The sequence below is a fragment of the Cervus elaphus genome, chromosome 30 (genome assembly GCF_910594005.1).
Source record: "Cervus elaphus chromosome 30, mCerEla1.1, whole genome shotgun sequence".
In the NCBI taxonomy this organism is placed as follows: Eukaryota; Metazoa; Chordata; class Mammalia; order Artiodactyla; family Cervidae; genus Cervus; species Cervus elaphus.
Window position 1 is genome coordinate 16,069,310 of NC_057844.1, and position 17,870 is coordinate 16,087,179.

General features: G+C 37.8%; 1 protein-coding gene across 3 annotated transcripts in view; it reads left to right on the plus strand.

Moving 5' to 3' along the window:
* GPALPP1 (GPALPP motifs containing 1) overlaps window positions 1–17,474 on the plus strand; it is a 32,351-nt gene extending 14,877 nt beyond the window's left edge. For 2 of the 3 annotated variants that reach the window (XM_043891893.1, XM_043891895.1), the window contains exons 5-9: window positions 1,112–1,246; window positions 2,414–2,578; window positions 6,641–6,739; window positions 13,625–13,843; window positions 14,456–17,474. In XM_043891893.1, coding sequence (XP_043747828.1) covers window positions 1,112–1,246; window positions 2,414–2,578; window positions 6,641–6,739; window positions 13,625–13,843 — 618 coding nt within the window. In that variant the 3' untranslated portion in view covers window positions 14,456–17,474. The remainder of the gene's footprint in view (window positions 1–1,111; window positions 1,247–2,413; window positions 2,579–6,640; window positions 6,740–13,624; window positions 13,844–14,455) is intronic. The other variant, XM_043891894.1, reaches the window with a different exon arrangement.
* Window positions 17,475–17,870: the final 396 nt, after the last annotated feature.

Sequence of the window (17,870 nt, forward strand, 5' to 3'; positions counted from 1 at the left end):
TAGTCTGCTGTAGTATAAGTAGAAAAAATACTGGCTTTGATCTTAGAACATTTAAGTCTTAGGTACATGTTTTATAACCTCAGACAAGTTGTTTAATCTTTCCAAGTGTATTTCTCTAAACCTAGGTTTCCTCAAAAAGAAAACAGGAATAATAATGCTATTTCCCGGTTTTATTATGAGGTTCAAATGAGACAAAGTCCAGTTATTGAGAGAGAGAGAGTGTGTGGCTTAGAATCAGCCACAAGACAAGATGTAATTATCTAGTTATTTGTGCTGAGAACAATTGCTATAAAGGTTCAGAGAAGAAACCACAGAGAGTTACCATCGAGTGGTTAACAGGGAAAGTGTAAACAACACAGATTAAGTCGCCTGATCCTGGTAGTTGAAAAAATAAGAGGAAGAAACTACCTGTCACAGCTGGAGTACAAACATCTTATTGTTGTTCATCTTGTTGTTTATTTTATTCTCTCTCCTCGAGGTCAAGGACTATTTTAAACCCTAGTGTATATAGCATCTAACACAGAGTCTTACATGAAAGCCTTTATTAAAATGATTTTCCAACAATAATTTGAATCCAATTTTTGCAGTAATACTGTATCCCTAGAGTAATTTGGGCACCAAATTCACTCGTTTGGGCCAGCCTTTTGGAAGGTATTGGACAGCATTTCTGTTCCAGTGGACTGTACTAAATCATGAAGGCTAATATAGCTTCCAAGAATGTCTTATTCATGTGTTTCTTCTTCCAAAGAGCTCTTTCTGTGCCAGGAAAGAAAATGGTTTCAACTCTGTCTTCCCTGACCACTTCCCTGGAGTATTATAGAGGAATTGTGAGGCCACATCTGTGTCCATCAGGAATAGAGCTGAAGTGAGTTAATGAGCTCTGCCGTGGACACAGGGGGCGAGGCGGGACAGACCTCACACCCTGGATTTGTGATCTCTGGTGCACTTGACGAAGGCACAGGAAAGGTGCTCAGTGATTAGCCAGTAACACAGTGCTTGCTCTTTTGTTCTGTTTCTAGGTTATCGGTCTCAGTTAAATTTTGAGTAATTTAGGATCATTTTCTATAATGTGTCGCTCCACTCTTGGTTTAAAGGTCCTGTCTTGTTTCAGAAGGAAATGGATAGCAGTGAGGAGGAAGACATTGTCGGGCCGATGCCTGCCAAAGGACCAGTTAACTCCAGTGTAACAGCAGAGTTTGAAAAGAGGGCCCAGAGAATGAAAGAAAAACTGACTAAAGGAGATGACGTAAGTTTCAAATACATAGTACACTTTACTCTGAGAAATCGACCAGATATATCAAAAATCTCAGTTTTGATAACAGACACTTAAAAAATGTCCTTTTTCATGTGTATGTATATAAAAATTTAGTCTCTAGGGTAACTCAGAAGCCATAAAAGGAGAAAACTGACAAATTTGCCCAGTTAAAAATGATGGTATGTGGAGAAGGAAATGGCAACCCACTCCAGTATTCTTGCCTGGGAAATCTCATGGACAGAGGAGCCTTGTGGGCTACAGTCTATGGGACTGCAAAGAGTTGGACCCAACTGAGCAACTAACAGTTTGGTTCACTTCAGTGGAATGTTTGGATAAGAATTGAATAATAGAAGAAACAATCATTGTACGTGGGAACACATTTGTGAGCATTAATTTTCAAGTAATTAAAATGCAAATGGAAAACAAAAAAAAAAAATGATGGTATGGCAAAAGATAACATTAAGTCCAAAGAACGATAAATTAGATGAAAGTATTTATAACATATATGACAAGAAAAATCAGCCATCTATTAAATCCTTTTCTCTTCAGTTCAGTTCAGTTGCTCAGTCGTGTTGGGCTCTTTGCAACCCCATGGACTGCAGCACACGAGGTTGCCCTGTCCATCACCAACTCCCAGAGCTTGCTCAAACTCGTGTCCTTCAAGTCAGTGATGCCATCCAACCATCTCATCCTCTGTCATGCTTTTCTCCTTCTCCTCTGCCTTCAGCCTTTCCCAGCATCAGAGTCTTTTCCAAGGAGTCAATTCTTCACATCAGGCGGCCATAATATTGGAGCTTTAGCTTCAACATCAGTCCTTCCGATGAATATTCAGGACTGATCTCCTTTAGGATGGACTGGTTGGATCTCCTTGCAGTCCAAGGGACTCTCAAGAGTCTTCTCCAACACTGCAGTTCAAAAGTATCAATTCTTCAGCACTCAGCTTTCTTTATAGTCCAACTCTTACATCCGTACATGATCACTGGAAAAACCATAGCTTTGATTAGACGGGCCTTTGTCTTTCTCTTAATGTCTCTTTCTGTTAACATCTGCCTCAGTTGAGAAGCATAGTCACTTAGGTAGTATTCTACACATATATGCATAAATGTCCACACTTTGCAGGCTACTTTTTTTTTGTTTAACTTTTTATTTCTCTTAAAGGATTCATCTAAACCAATTACGAGAGAGTCTTGGATGACTGAACTTCCTCCAGAAATGAAAGACTTTGGTCTCGGGCCCAGAACTTTCAAGAGAAGAGCTGATGGCAAATCTGGAGACCGATCAGTCTGGACCGACACTCCAGCCGACAGGGAAAGGAAAGCTAAGGTGAGAGGGCTTCTGCGTTCCTGTGTTTCTGTCCATGTTGGCTCTATTTTGAAAAAAATAGAAAGCAGAATTATTCCACGGTACAATTTCTTAGCTTATGATTCCAAAGGGAAAAGATTTCCCTTGAAGGAAAGTTATAAGAAAAGAAAGCGGCACCAGTTGCTTCCTGTGTATTCACTTATACTGATACTGTTTCCCAACAAATTTGTCTCATTAAACCTCAAGAGAACCTGGAGACGTAAGTTTATTAACCTCATTTTATGAAAGGAGACAACTGTCCCCTATGAGGTCATTTCTTTTCTGAAATTAAATGCTGGTAAGTGATGAACAGTAATTCCATTCTCGACCTTTCTGATTCCAAATCCCCCAGTCTTTATACGTCATACTGTCTCCATGGAAGTTTCTTTCAGAATATCTTGGAAAAAACCAAGGCACAGATTAACCTAGCAAGTTAAGTGATAGATGGTGACTGTCTCTGAAAATAACAGTAGCTCCATTGCACTAAACTTCACATTACTGTCAAGATAGGCAAAAAAGCCCTTTCCTTAATACATTGAGTAATTTACCAGAAAAAGCAAAAGCTCTGCATAAAATACATCATTATTATTAGATTTTCTTTTCTTGGATTTCTACACTTACTATGAAATACTCCATTGTCAAGAATCCAACCAGATAACTCCTTAAATTCACTTCATCAGAGATTCCAATTTCCTTGAGTTGTGAATGCTATCTTAAATGCTTGACTAATTGGCACCTTACGATTATAACTTATCAGTTCTAAATTAAACAGTTCCTTACTTAATCCATACCCCTAACTCTGTTTGTCTTGTTCATTAGTACCTAGAATTATGAAGATTTCTATTTTCACTCTATAACCAAAAATTGAATGTCTCCTCTGGCAAGCATCATGTTTGGTCACAGGTGACAGAAAAAGCTCCTTAAGACACTTTGATTTTCATGAAGAATTGGTTGTGAAATAGTGTTGTTCTTAAAATGTGGATGGTATGTGGGAAACGCCTCATTTTAGCAGAATATGTGGCAAAACCATAAGTTCTCTTTTGCCCTGAAGATTCAAGGAAATCCAAGAGTTATAATAGAAAGGTGAGATGAACCAACACACCTGGGGGCAGAAGTTGCGGCAGAAGGTGGGGTACAGAGGTGAGCCACACCCCACAGCCCCACTTCTGGGCATATACCCTGAGGAAACCGTAATTGAAAAAGACATCAGTGTTCACTGCAGCACTGTTTACAATAGCTAAGACATGGAAGTAATCTAGATGTTCATCGACAGATAAATGGATACAGAATTTGTGGTATGAATACATATATATAATGGAATGTTATTCAGCCATAGAAAGGAATGCATTTGAGTCAGTTCTAATGAAGTGGATGAACGTAGAGCCTATTACACAGAGTGAAGTAAGTCAGAAAGAGAAAGATTAATATCGTGTATTAATTCCACATGCATACGGAATCTAAAAGGATGGTACTGATGAACCCATCTGCAGGGCAGCAGTGGAGATGCAGACAGAACAGGCTTGTGGACACTGTGGGGGACGGGCAGCGTGAGACAAATGGAGAGCATAGTGTGGAAACATACATTACCACGTGTGAAATAGAGAGCCGGTCGGAATTTGCTGCATGACCCAGGGGACTCAGACTGGGGCCCTGTGACCACCTGGAGCGGGGGAGGGAGGTGCAGGAGGGAGGGGGCACATGTAGACCTTGGCTGAGTCATGCTGATACATGACAGAAACCAACCCAATGTGGTAAAGCAATTATCCTCCAATTAATAAATACATTTAAAAAATTGAAAGATATGAGCCTGTGAATGACTAGTGTTGGAATGCCTGTCTGCTCTTTCTTAACTGGTCTTCTATAAAAATAACCTACTGGCATTTTTATAATTTAGCCTTTAAGATCGTCTCCAAAAAGACAACTTAATACCCTTGCTTACATGGATTTTTTTTTTTAATATTATTTATTTGGCTTATTCAGGTCTTAGTTGCCGCATGGAGAGTCTTCCACTGTGGCGTGTGGGATCTTCCGTTGCAGCCCACAGACTCTCCAGCTGTAGCGTGCAGGCTCAGCTGCCCTGAGGCTGTGGAATCTTAATTCCCTGACCAGGGATCAGACCTGTGTCCCCTGCATTGCAAGGCGGATTCCTGACCGCCAGGAAAATCCCTTACGTGGACTTTTTATCTGTGCTTTTTTCAGACCTCCTGCTCCTCACTGTGTGTGAGTAGATGTCTAGCCTGCAGCTAGATATGCAAGAAGTCTTCCTCAAAGAAAAATAACACAGAAAAATGGAACGAAGAGAGAGTAACCAGTACAGTTTGAACTTAAGATTTTAGATCCTGTGATTGAGTTCTTTAGACCCAGTCCTTCTTTTTACGGCTAAAAGTGTTTTGTTGTATATTTGCAACAGACTCACAAAGGGATTATTAATACCCCTTAAATCTTATGTGATACTATATCACAGCATGTAATACCGCAGACATATTTGTGGTAGAATTTATCACAGAAAGTATCATAGAGCTGTCCTTGATAAAGATCATGACTAATTTTTTATTTTTATAACAGATCTTAGTCAAGTTTCCTTTTTTTCCTCTCTTTCCAAATATCCTTTTTGTATGTTTTTTTCCATCATTTTCCCTTTTTTTAAAATTTATTTTATTGTCTTACTTTTTATGTTTGATTCCCTAGCATTCATCTCCCCACCACTAATGCCAACATGGCCTAAATGAAGTAAGATTAGAAAGAAATGAAAGTGTTATGCATAAACTAATTGAATAAGATCTGTTATGATCTTGCCTCCCAGTCTTGACTAGATTTACTAACTCTTAGATGGTCAGGTTTTCACCTCCATCTTATCAGAACATCATTTTTCTCTTAATATTACAAGTAAAGAATCTGTTTCTGGGAAAATTGTTATGGAAAAATGAGAAATGAGCTACTCCTATGTTATGGTTTTTAGCATACTTTATTAAGTACAGTGTTGTTTTAGTCCATTATTTAGATAAAAATTGGGGTCCTCTTAGACTTTATCTTAAGGAGATAGCAACAGTATAAAAACATGCTTTGAGAAAAATAGTTTTCAGTTTGTGTCTGAGCCTTAGTCATTCCTGGTTGGGGCTGTATTCTCCAGAATTTTTTTTTTTCTAACAACTAAAATTTATTGGAAATTTACCTAAGTATTTCATCAGTGTGTGTGCCATAGTAAATGGTATATCTTTTTAAATTTCAAATTCTGATTGTTCGTTGCTGGTATGTTTTGTCTGTTGGCCTGGTGTCCTGCAGCTTTGCTGCGCATCTGTGTGCTCAGTCGTGTCCAGCTCTTTGCGACCCCATGGTCGGCCCATTGAGCGCCTCTGCCCATGGGATTCTCCAGGCAAGAATACAGGTTGCCCTTTCCTTCCCCAGGGGATCTTCCTGACCCAGGGATCAAATCCACATTTCCTCTGTCTCCAGCGTCAGCAGGCGGATTCTTTACCACTGAGCCACCTGGGAAGCCCCAGCTTTGCTGTACTTGCTTGTTAATGCCGCTGCTGCTGCTGCTGCTAAGCCACTTCAGCCGTGTTAATGCCGAGTTGTTTAATAGATCTGTGGAGTTTTCTACATTGACACTCATATGTCTTCTGTGAATTAAAGATAGTTTTATTTTTATTTTTCTATATCCCTTTTGTTTCTTTCTTTTCATTTTTTTCCCTCAAGAGTGCTTTTCCTGGTTTTGAAAACAGTAATGGAAGATTTCTTCTTAAGCCTTATTTTCTCTTCTACATTTTATTACAGTTTGTCAGACTCATCTCTGAGTTTGATAGAATCCAGTTAGTTGATTGGATGGAGGTTTTGTGGGCTTTTTTTGTTGTTTTCAGGAAAATGTTAGAGTAGGAGACTAACAGATCCCTTGCCAAGAATATTAACATTTCTAGTGGGAAGAGAATCAACAGGCCTGGCCTTGTCTAGTCTCCTGTTACTCAATCTGAATTAAAATAACAGTATTTCTTGTTCATTTTTTCCTGATAATGTGGTTCCATAATGTGTTATCTGTTCGTTCCTCAGGAGATGCAAGAAGCAAGAAAGTCATTCAGTAAGAAGGATGAAGAATATATACTGTCAGGAAGGGATAAGAGATTGGTTGAGCAAGTCTCCTCATACAATGTAAGTCAGAGAATAAAATGCGTAACCTTTTTTTTTTTTTTAACATCTTTTAATGCTCTTCTCATTTTTTTTCTCTTTTTCTTGTTTCTCTTTCTTTTATATGTTTTTCTTTTCATCTCAGTCTTTTTCTATACATCTGTTCTGAAAGATACTCTTGTGTGTACATATATATATACACATATATGTATAATCCTCATGTTGTGGGCTTTTTTAATGCATCTCTTAATATTTCAGTTCTTTTTTTTTTTTAGTTATATATATATTTTTTAATATAGTTTAATTGGAGGCTAATTACTTTACAATATTGTAGTGATTTTACCATACACTGACTTGAATCCTCCATGAGTGTACATGTGTCCCCCATCCTGAACCCCCCTCCCACCTCCCTCCCCATCCCATCCCTCAGGGTCATCCCAGTGCACCAGCCCTGAGTGCCCTGTCTCATGCATCGAACCTGGACTGGCGATTCGTTTCACATATGATAATATACATGTTTCAATGCCATTCTTCCAAATCATCCCACCCCAGTTCATTTTTTACTTGAATCATATATCAGAAATTCAATTCCTGGAGATGGGTAGCACATGATCAGAAAGTAAGAGCCCTGTTAACTCCTAGAGATACCAATTCATACATTTCTAAATATAAGTCAATTTAGAATATTTGATGTAAAGATTTAAATAAAAGTATGAAACTTTAAATATAGTTCAATTTAAACTTGAAAACAGTCAGGATTCATTGGGCAAATTATTATTTTTGTAATTGTCTCTTACTCATTTCAAAAAACCTGGTATTTCACTCAAAGAATAAATAAACCACTGAACCCTTCAGCTCCTGAAAGGTATTCAGGTGTTTAGGAAAATTACCTTCTGTTCCCAGTGCATTAGTTTATGAAAAGTTCTATAAGCATTAAAAATATAGTTAGCAAAGTTTTCACAGACTTGAGAGTGCTTCACTCACAATAGCCTTAAAAAGACTTCTGTAGGAATCTTCATAGGAGCTTTATTCATAACAGCTAATTTCTTTGATAAGCCCAGGTATCTACCAGTAAGCAGCGGGGCAAGGGGTGGGTATATATATGATGAAATACGACTTGGGAATAAAAAGGAAAATTACAAATAAATGCAACATTGTAGATTAATCTCAAAGTCGTTATGCTGAGTGCAGGGAGTCATACCCAAGATTTCACACACGTGTACCACTGTATGATTCCATTTATATGAAGCTCCACAATAAGCAAAATGTGTCTGTGGTGGGAAAAAATCAGAATAGTTGTTGTTGGAGTGGGAGTGTGGAGATGGACAAGAAAGGAACATGCAGAGCTTCCTGAAGTGATGGAAATACATTCCACATATTGCTAGGAGTTCAAATTGTAAAGCTCAGTGAATGTAGTCTTAAGATTTGCACATTTCATCGTATGTAAATTTACTTTAAAAGAAAACAGTGAAAAAAAAAAAAAAAAAAGAAAACAGTGTAAACAAATACAGAACATGTAATGATGTCTGCAATTTACTTTAAAATGCTTCCAAAAAATTAGGGTTTGAGTCTTATGGTGAAATTTTGGTTACTTATGAGACCTACTTTTCAAAATATTAATATGGTTTTCAGACTGAACCACCTCCTAGTATTGATAAATTCAGCAATCTTTATAAAATATGACCATGAAGGCAAAAGAGTCTGACCCGACTGAGCGACTAAGCACATGAAGGCAAAAGGAAAACCAAACAATTAGAACCTTAGCATGGATTTTCTAAAGCTTCTGAGAAGCTATCACCTTCAAACTTAAGTGCCCTAGTTTTTTACAAATTAGTATAAAACATACACGTTTTGTTAAATTATTAAATTTGGTAAATCAACAAACTGGTGGTTTGGCAAATTGATCTCACATGAGTTGGCTTTTGGTGTGATATTCTGTGAACTAACTGCTTCTAGATGTTTTTATTACTTACTTATAAGTTCGGTCCTCTGCATCAGTCACAGTGTGCAAATAGTGCTAAACTAGGTAGACGGCACACCTGAAACAAACTGATGTAACAGTTCATTTCTTTTATCATAACAGTCCACTTGAATTGTGTGATTTGACTATAATAGTCTAGTGGTTTAATGTATTCCTCTGTCTTTCTTGGTGTTCAGTTTATTACTGTAGGGGATCAGTCAGTGGAAACTGACCATTTTTTTTTCTCCATTTGTGTTCACTTTTTGTTACCTTCTACAGTTTTGCCCGTCAGTGTAGACCATTTTCCTCAGCACCAGCTCTAGGAAGGACAAGCAGGACTTCTACAGCTTCTCACAGTTTCTCCAGACTCTGCTGTCTGTTTCCTCCAGCTCTTTTTTAAATCTTCAGCCTTTCCCTTCCGACTCTTGATAGCCTGTCTGCCTTCATCCTTATTGTCTCATTAGTGAATTATTATCTCAGTGGAAGAAGGGAGGGAAAATGTGAAGAAATTGCACTAAAAGATTAAATTTTACAGTATAAATGTTTTACATTTATATGTACACATATAATTATATTTATTCTCCATTATAGTTCTCCATCCTCAGATTAACCCTACTCCTGTGCTATCCATTCTCTTTCCCCCTCTGTTAATACCAAACTACCAGACAGAACCATCTGTCTTACGGGACACCTGTGTGAGAAGCTGGTAGATTTTAACAGCACAGGTTCCTGAGATCCACGGTTGGATCTGTCATGGGGCTCAGGAATCTGTTTTTCTTTTCAGTCAGTCAAGGGTGGAGAGAGATGGTCTTTCAAGTATTTTTACTCAGTATTTAGAGTATTATCCCCTCAAAAAACTTCTCCTGGACATCCAAAAATAGTTTGGATGTCATTATAAGTTTTGATAGTTAGCAGAGATACAATTTATAGCTTGTTTTATTATTCTTTTCAGTGTTTCAAATGATATCTAAATGCCTTAGCAACTTATTACCTATTAATATCCTTTAAAAATATGTATGAACAAGCTCTTCCTTAACAGTTGGAAATTTTATTTCATCCTTTTTTCTTCTTGAATACATAATTTCATTTCTCTTATGCCACAAATTTTATCTTAATGGAATTCACTTTTATGCTTAAAAGTCTTCTGTGATTAGACTTGATAAGTCATATTTCACTTCAGCAAATCTATGCACATAAATTGAAACCAAAAGGTTTTAATTTCCTATATCTAAAGTCTTTAAATGTTTACACTTTTCTTTCCTTTTGGATTAAGTTGTAAATTCAGTTGATCAAAATGATATAAACATATCTCGGATTTTGATAATTATTAAATTTCAAAAGTAAAATGTAAACTTAATATCTTAATGAAAGACCTTTTTTCCAGTTACTTTCTGGTCTTTTGATGAATGTTACTTACTGCTAGAATAAGACAGATTTCAACATCAAATATGTTCTTTTGTTTGTTCATTTTTATAGTTAAGAGTCTTATGGTTAAGAGTTAGGAAACCATGTTCACATAAAGCAGTGGGTAAGAATGGAACACAGTTCATTATCATGATGTCATTCAGTTCTTTAAAGAGTTTCTATTTATTTACTTAAACCTCAGAATGATCTATTAACAAAAAATTATTATTATTAATGTCTCCCCACTTTCACTCTGTCTCAACTTTGATTTTTTTTTCACATCGGTCCCTTTTTTTTTCAACTCGAACGGTTTGACATTTAGTAACTTCTCAGCTGAGGGCTGTTTCCATCTTTTTCCAAAGGGTACAAGCAGGCAGCATCACCACCCTACTGGATACTGAAGGGCGGGGTGAACAGGGAGAGGAAGGACTGTAGTACCCTGACTCTGCAGCCCCCCGAACAGGGTTTATTTCTCAGCCTCACGTTCCAAATCTGTATAGTGGAAATAATAACATTTAATGTATATTGATTATAAATTTAGATCTTGTCCAGATTACAATATAGTAAATGCTCAGTAAATTGAATACTTAACATTTATTGACTGACTCTTATGTACTCCGATATACTAAATCCTTTGTATTCCTTAGATGACCTAATTCCTACCTCATCCAAATATTTGGACATTATTACTACCAGGGTTTATTATTTTACGGCTGAGAAACTTAGGCATAAATTTCTTGCCTGTGATCAACATGTGTTGAAAATGTCAGCACCATCATTGCTGCTCTGATTTTTCCAAATTCAGCACTTATGTTCTTAACTGTTTCTCCATGCTATGTGTATTGATAGGTTATTTTTTCTTAGCAATATTTGATTCTTTTTACCTCCAATTTCATTAAAAATAAAGGTTTAGAAAGCACTTAACTTGCAAATCAATTTGTTTCCTAAAGATGTATGAAATGACCAACTTATATGAGAGGGATTGAGAAGTTGGAAATAGTGCTAATTTAAATAAATACTTACTATTACAGCATCCAGCTAGAGCTCAATTTATAGGAAATAACAACCACATAACCTAGTTGACAAAGTCAGATCTCATTGTCAAGTCAGACAAGTGAGACTAACTTTCTGTGAAAATGTCTGACTTCATTTCTCTGTTCAAATAAATATGATTATGATCATTTCTATGACACTTCTGAATTGTACCGTAGGCGGGTAGGTGCCATGAATTTGTCTTCTGATGAAATAAGATGCTGCCACCTTCAGCATTTCTTACCAGTTATTTTGCCTTCACTGAGCTCTCTTCATGTCTTTGCTCTCAAATACATTCTCTGACAGGAGACAGGGTCTGGAGGAGATGAGGTTGTTAAGCAAAACTTGCCCTGTCTTTCACTGTCCCATTCTGCAATGTAGCTGAATTCAGAAACATTCCAACAACAGCAGAAATACCATTCCAAAAGGATATCACACTCTTTTAAGAGAAATTATGTTTGAGACACAAAAGAGCACAAAGCCTCCTGGGTTTCCAGTTCCTTGATTAGAACTTTCGTTCATACCAGTATTGCAGGTGTTTTAATTTGATGCTCTGGAGCCTTGTTCCTCAAGACAGTGTTCTCTAATAAGATTCTGAAAGGCCTCTCCTTCATTAAATGGAAAAGGGCTGTAATAAAAGGGTAGACATCCTCACAAGATGCATCATCAGGCGAGTCCGTTTCAAGTGAGGCTACGTGAAGCAGCTGAGAATCACGGGTAGAGAACGTTGAAATCCCCCGTGCCTTCAATACCCCTTGGAATCCGCTCTGTGTGGCCCCCAGGGACACACACACACACACGCACACGCACTGCAGTTGGAGGCTGCTGGTCTGTACTGCCTGCACCTACTCACGCATCACACACACACACACACGCACACGCACACACACACGCACTGCAGTTGGAGGCTGCTGATCTGTACTGCCTGCACCTACTCACGCATCACACACACACACACACACACACACACACGCACTGCAGTTGGAGGCTGCTGATCTGTACTGCCTGCACCTACTCACGCATCACACACACACACACACACACACACACACACACACACACACACACACACACACACACACACACACACACACGCACTGCAGTTGGAGGCTGCTGATCTGTACTGCCTGCACCTACTCACGCATCTCACAGACACTCACACACACACACACGCACTGCAGTTGGAGGCTGCTGGTCTGTACTGCCTGCACCTACTCGCGCGTCTCACGCCCTGCTCCTCCAATCCAGGGCTATTCTGTCTTGTCCTTTAACTAATACTGAAAGGTCTGTGATGAATCTCTTAATTTATAAAACCAGTTGCCTCTGCTCAAACCTCATCCTCCTAGATATATTTGAAAATGTGAAACTAATATCATACTGTAAATCAGCTATACTTCAATTTTTTTTTAAAAAGAAAATATGAGCACCTTCCCCAGCTGAAAAGAAAGAAAATGAGGGTGATAAGGAAAGCTGAAAGGGACAGAAATTCTCTTGGCACACAGTCTATGCCAGGACCACGCAGACTTTACCTGCACCAGCCTTGGATTTTGTCATCTCTGTGCTGTTGTTTTTCTTCTTTGAGCGTGCTTTTGCTTCAGCCTGGTGGTGCCTATCTTTTCCATCCCACCTACAAAGGCTTCGTGGACCAGCGTATCCGTGAAGCTTTAATCAGGCTCCCAAGAGAGAAAGTAATTGCTCCCTTCTCACCCATTAACACTGACTCATCATACGATGCTTTGCATGATGGTTATTTAAACATTAGTTTCATGTCCATTTTTTTCTTTTTTGATCATGTGCCATGAGTTCATAGATACCTTTATTTTGGTTGAATTGAATTTGCCTCTGATACATATTTTCTTCAGAGATGCTGTCTTGGATTTAGAAAAACCATTGAGGGACTTCCTTGGTGGTCCAGGGGTTAAGAATCCACCTGCCAATGCAGAGGACATGGGTTCAGTCCTTGGCCCAGGAAGATGCTGCAAGCCGCAGAGCAGCTCAGCCTGTGCCACTGACCCCAAGCTCTAGAGGCCGAGGGCCACAACTCCTGGAGCCCGTGTGCCGGAGCCCGTGCTCTGCAACAGGAGAGGCCACTTCAGTGAGAGCCCTCACACTGCAAGTCGGGAGTGGCCCCCACTCACCGCAACTAGAGAAAGTCCTCGTGCAGTGAAGAGGACCCAGCACAGCCAAAAATAAATAATTTTTTTTAAGTATTAAAAAAAGAAGGGGACTTCCCTGGTGGTCCCGGGCTAAGGCTCCGTGCTCCCAATGCAGGGGGCCTTGCTTCAGTCCCTGATCAGGGAACTATACCCCACATGCCGCAACTAATACCCAGCACAGCCAAGTAAATAAAAATAATAATTTTTTTTTTTTAAAGAAGAGAAACAATTGGGGTTTGTAAATAGCCCTCCTTAATGTTCACCATTACTACTTCATTTTTTGTTTCATGATTATTATATTCTGCCAATGACCTATCCAAACTAAGATTTTTATTTCTGCCGTCTTGCTCTCCCCAGGAATCAAAAAGGTCAGAATCTCTTATGGACATTCATCATAAAAAATTAAAGAATAAAGCTGCTGAAGATAAAAATAAGCCCCAAGAGAGAATACCATTTGACCGTGATACAGATCTCAAAGTTCATCGATTTGATGAAGCTCAGAAAAAAGCCTTGATAAAGAAATCTAGAGAACTAAACAGCAGGTTTTCACATGGCAAAGGCAATATGTTTTTATAAGTAAGTATCTATCAGTAAGGTATATTTTCATATTGATAAATTTTGAACTTTTTTCCTAAATACTATTACCTATAACTGTAAAAATTGAATCCCTTTTATAATAAAGTAGATTATAAACCTGCAGATTTCTTTTTTCTAAATAACTGTGAATTTTGAAAATTCAGCCTTGTGGAATAAAAAATATGTTATCCTGGGAAAGTAGACTTGTCCTGATAGTAACCTAACAGGGCATTACTATTCAGAATGCTGAAATAAAAGCTTTTCATTTGTGAGAAACGGGAAAGAAAAGTGTGATTTGAAGCTTGGGTAAATATGCATGCTTTATTAAAGAATGAGGTTTCTTAGGTTATTAAATAAGATCACAGAAGATATTCATTGCTTTTAAAAGGTTCTGTGTAAGTTAAGGTTCAAAGCCATTACATCACCCATACATAGCCCAAACTGACAAGGGTTCATAATGGTGATTGCATAAAAGCTAAGGTTGCTTCTTAAAATCTTTGTGATTTTTAATTGGATGAAGCCTACATCAGTATTAAAGTGTGGCTTTAAGGGAAAATACTGTTCAGATGAGAATTATTTCCGACTTACTGAATTTTCTTATTCTTACTTCAGGGGGATTTCCCTGTGCAATGAAGAAGAGTTGAAGAATACCCCTTTTTTCTGTCCGTCCACCTTTATTCCTTTCTTTTGAGTTTCTTAAGATTAGAGGATGACTTTGGTCTAAAAAACCAAAAAGATTTACCTTGTTCTGTGCGTCCTTTAAAATCACGTGAAAACATAAAACCGGTGTGTCTTTTTAGAGGAGAATTTTATTTATGTGTCTTTGGCTTCTGAGGACATGTGGGCTTTTCTTCAAATAATCATTTTTAGGATCCTCCCACCCACCCTCACGTGTGCTCCATAAGATCTGCTCCGGCCCATCTAGGGTGTCTCCCACAGCCCGAACCCCCCATCAGATATCACCAGCCTGCCCTGAGAGACTGAGTGGGATCCTCCCAGTGAATCCATGAATTTGAAGCTGTTTTGGTTTCCCTCTAAACTGCAGTCAGTGAACAGACAACATTTACTTGAAAACAGAGGGTGTGAAGGTTTTTTCTATTTTGTTAGCAGTTTGCTTGTTTGGTCTGTCAGAGCTTTTTCTTTGTGGTTTGGGTTTTTTGGTTGGTTGGTTGGTGTCACAAAGAGGGACCTATGCATGTGCTAAGGAAAAACTACTTTGATTTTTCCAACTTTAGTAAGTAAGCCTAGAGGATGCCTTCAGAGGTCACACCGTTAACCATTAGTGGTGTGAAGTCTGAGACCTGGTCTCTGTGTTCTTCACCGAAGCTTTGTAAGTCTTTAAACTGCCTCAGGGTGATCTGACTTGGCTCATTTATATGTAACATGTTTTAGCTAATTCATTGTGGACAGATCTTTACAATCAACCATGAATAACTTTTTTTAAAAAAATCAAACTCATATTCCCCAGATATAAAAATGGAAACTAATCAAAGCCACCGTGATGGAGGATGGTGGCCCGTGATGCTTCAAGCGCTGCCTCTGAAGATGTTAAATAGAAAATTCTCAACAGTTAGGCCTAAATTCAAATTCTGGAAGTTATACTTTCTTACAGATTAATCCCAATTGTTCTGCTAGTTCTGTGTTCTAGTTTTGATGACGCACATGGTTTTAATGGGAAGAGATTCTGAGTCCTAGTTCATTTAGGCTTCATGAAAATTGAGTAAATTGTTCAGTCAGATTGTGGGCCAGATTTTTCTTCTTTTGACTATAGAACTACAATGATACCTTCCATAAGAGTAATCCACTCAAGAGTGTTACTGTTTAAAAGATGGATTTTTTTCTCCTAAGCAAATTGAAAAAGTTCCTAGTCTAAGCAGAATTGAATAGAGCTACCTTTTGACTGAAGGTCATTTTTAGTGGGTGATATTTTCTGAACACAGAATTTTGTAGAAGAGTATCTATTACTTTCACTGATTTTGTTATAATTTTTTTTCTTCTGATGAGATGTTTTCTAGGTCCTTATCCTCATGTAAATTCCTAATATATATATATTTTTGAGAAGCTTTTGGTATTTTTAAGATAAAAATGTGGTCTTTGAATACTTATTTTTGCTTTGCTTTCCTCACCGTAAGATAGAGAGGGATATTCCTATAGTACGTATTTACTGTTTCTCCCATCATGCTTGGAATGTCTGTAACCTCACCAAGAGAGAGAAAATACTGATACTTTCCACAAGTGACCACATCACTGGTACTGCAGGTCTACTGCTCTTTCATGCCACCCTGAGGACAGTTTTACAAAATGTGAGGCCAAACCAGAGGTTTTTTGCCCTGTGGAAACACTAAGCCCAATATAACAACACTGACAATAAAAGAACAGAACAGCTGTTTGCACAAGATGGAAAAGTGGTCTTCATTTCATCTCCTCCCCTCTTCAAAGCTGCCCAAGGCCTGAAAAATCAAGTCTGTGCTCCATCTGGCAGAAAATTGGGATTGTTGGCATTTTCTAAGAACTTTTTAATTTTCTTTACTTCTTGGCCCAATTTTGTAGAACTGTGACCTCTTTTGAAACCTAAAAATAAAGAAGAAAAAAGAACAACTCAAGTTCAAAGAGTAAAGCAGACAGTTTTAGCATTTTTTACTGTTTGGTGAAGGTGATATTTTAAGTTCATTGTCCCTGAAATTATACGATTTTTGTTCCACTCTCTAAATTGTCATCTCAGATTTTGATGCTTCAAATAATACCAACATTACCAGTAAATCAATGGCTCCAGCAAGTGGGGGAATTGACAGAGGGAACAAAAGGTGAGAGGTGGTAGCTACACCCATAATAAAGTTGTCTCATCAGATGACTTTTTTTGTATCGGGAAAAATATCATAAATTAATCCCTATGCCCAAAGAAAAAGAAAAGCTACAGTTTTACTAAGAAGTCTTTATCTTGTTTGGATGTAGCAGCTTCTTCACATTTGTCACTTGAACGTTTTATGGTTCTTTGAAGTAATGATATTTTTTATAAGGAAGGTTGAGCTTTACATGGTACCGAGGCCTACATGCTCCATAAGAGATAATCAGTCATCATATATAAATTATTTGATCCTGAAACATCTTGGTACTTTTTGTCTCTTATATAGGGTGGATAATGTTAACATCATCACTTAGAAACATATGATCATGGGAGATAGTTTTTAGACTATTTACAGCAGCCCATATCACTTCTCTTCCCTGTTTTCCATGGCAATGATAGGTATTATTAGGGAAAAGAAATTCTCTGTTGAGCTGTATACCTAAGAGGAAGAATCGACATGGGGGAGGTAGCTAGAAAGAGTCACCCAAATAACAGCAATGCCAAGTCTTCTACTTGAGAATGTTAATTTTTTTTTTTTTAGTTTGACTTCTGAAACCATCATGTAAGTTTAGTCTACAGTTCCAGAAGGTCATGCATTTCCTGTTATTGGAGAGGTATATTTTTTTGCAGCTTAAATATTTACTGTGACTATAGTGTGTACAAAATTAAAAAGCTATACACTGTCTTTCAATCTTTTCATTTTGAATTTATGATTAAAAGACTTTTTAGAAAAGAATTTCTGAGGTGTTATTTTTTATGTATGAATAAAGATGCATCTATATCTGAGAAGTTGTGGCCTTTTATTTTTGCTTTATTTGTTTAATGTTAATTAGCTTATCTGAAGCAGGCAGTGTTTTTAAAGAGAATGTCCTGTAAAGATTTATTCTAGCCAATCAGATCATTGTGGGGGTAAAGTCTTTCTACCCAACTCACTTACCAGATTTTCATTATCCCAATATATTAACTATTTGGGACTTCCCTGGCAGTTCAATGGTTAAGACTCATATTCCCAATGCAAGGGGCATTGGTTTGAGCCCCATTGGGAAAATAATATTCCTCATGCCACATAGCTCAGCCTTAAATAAAAAATTACCCATTTATTTAAAAACATAAGATAGACAATTTGGAAATGCCCTTACGAGCACCATGACACAAGAGGGGCTGACACTAGCTTTATAACCA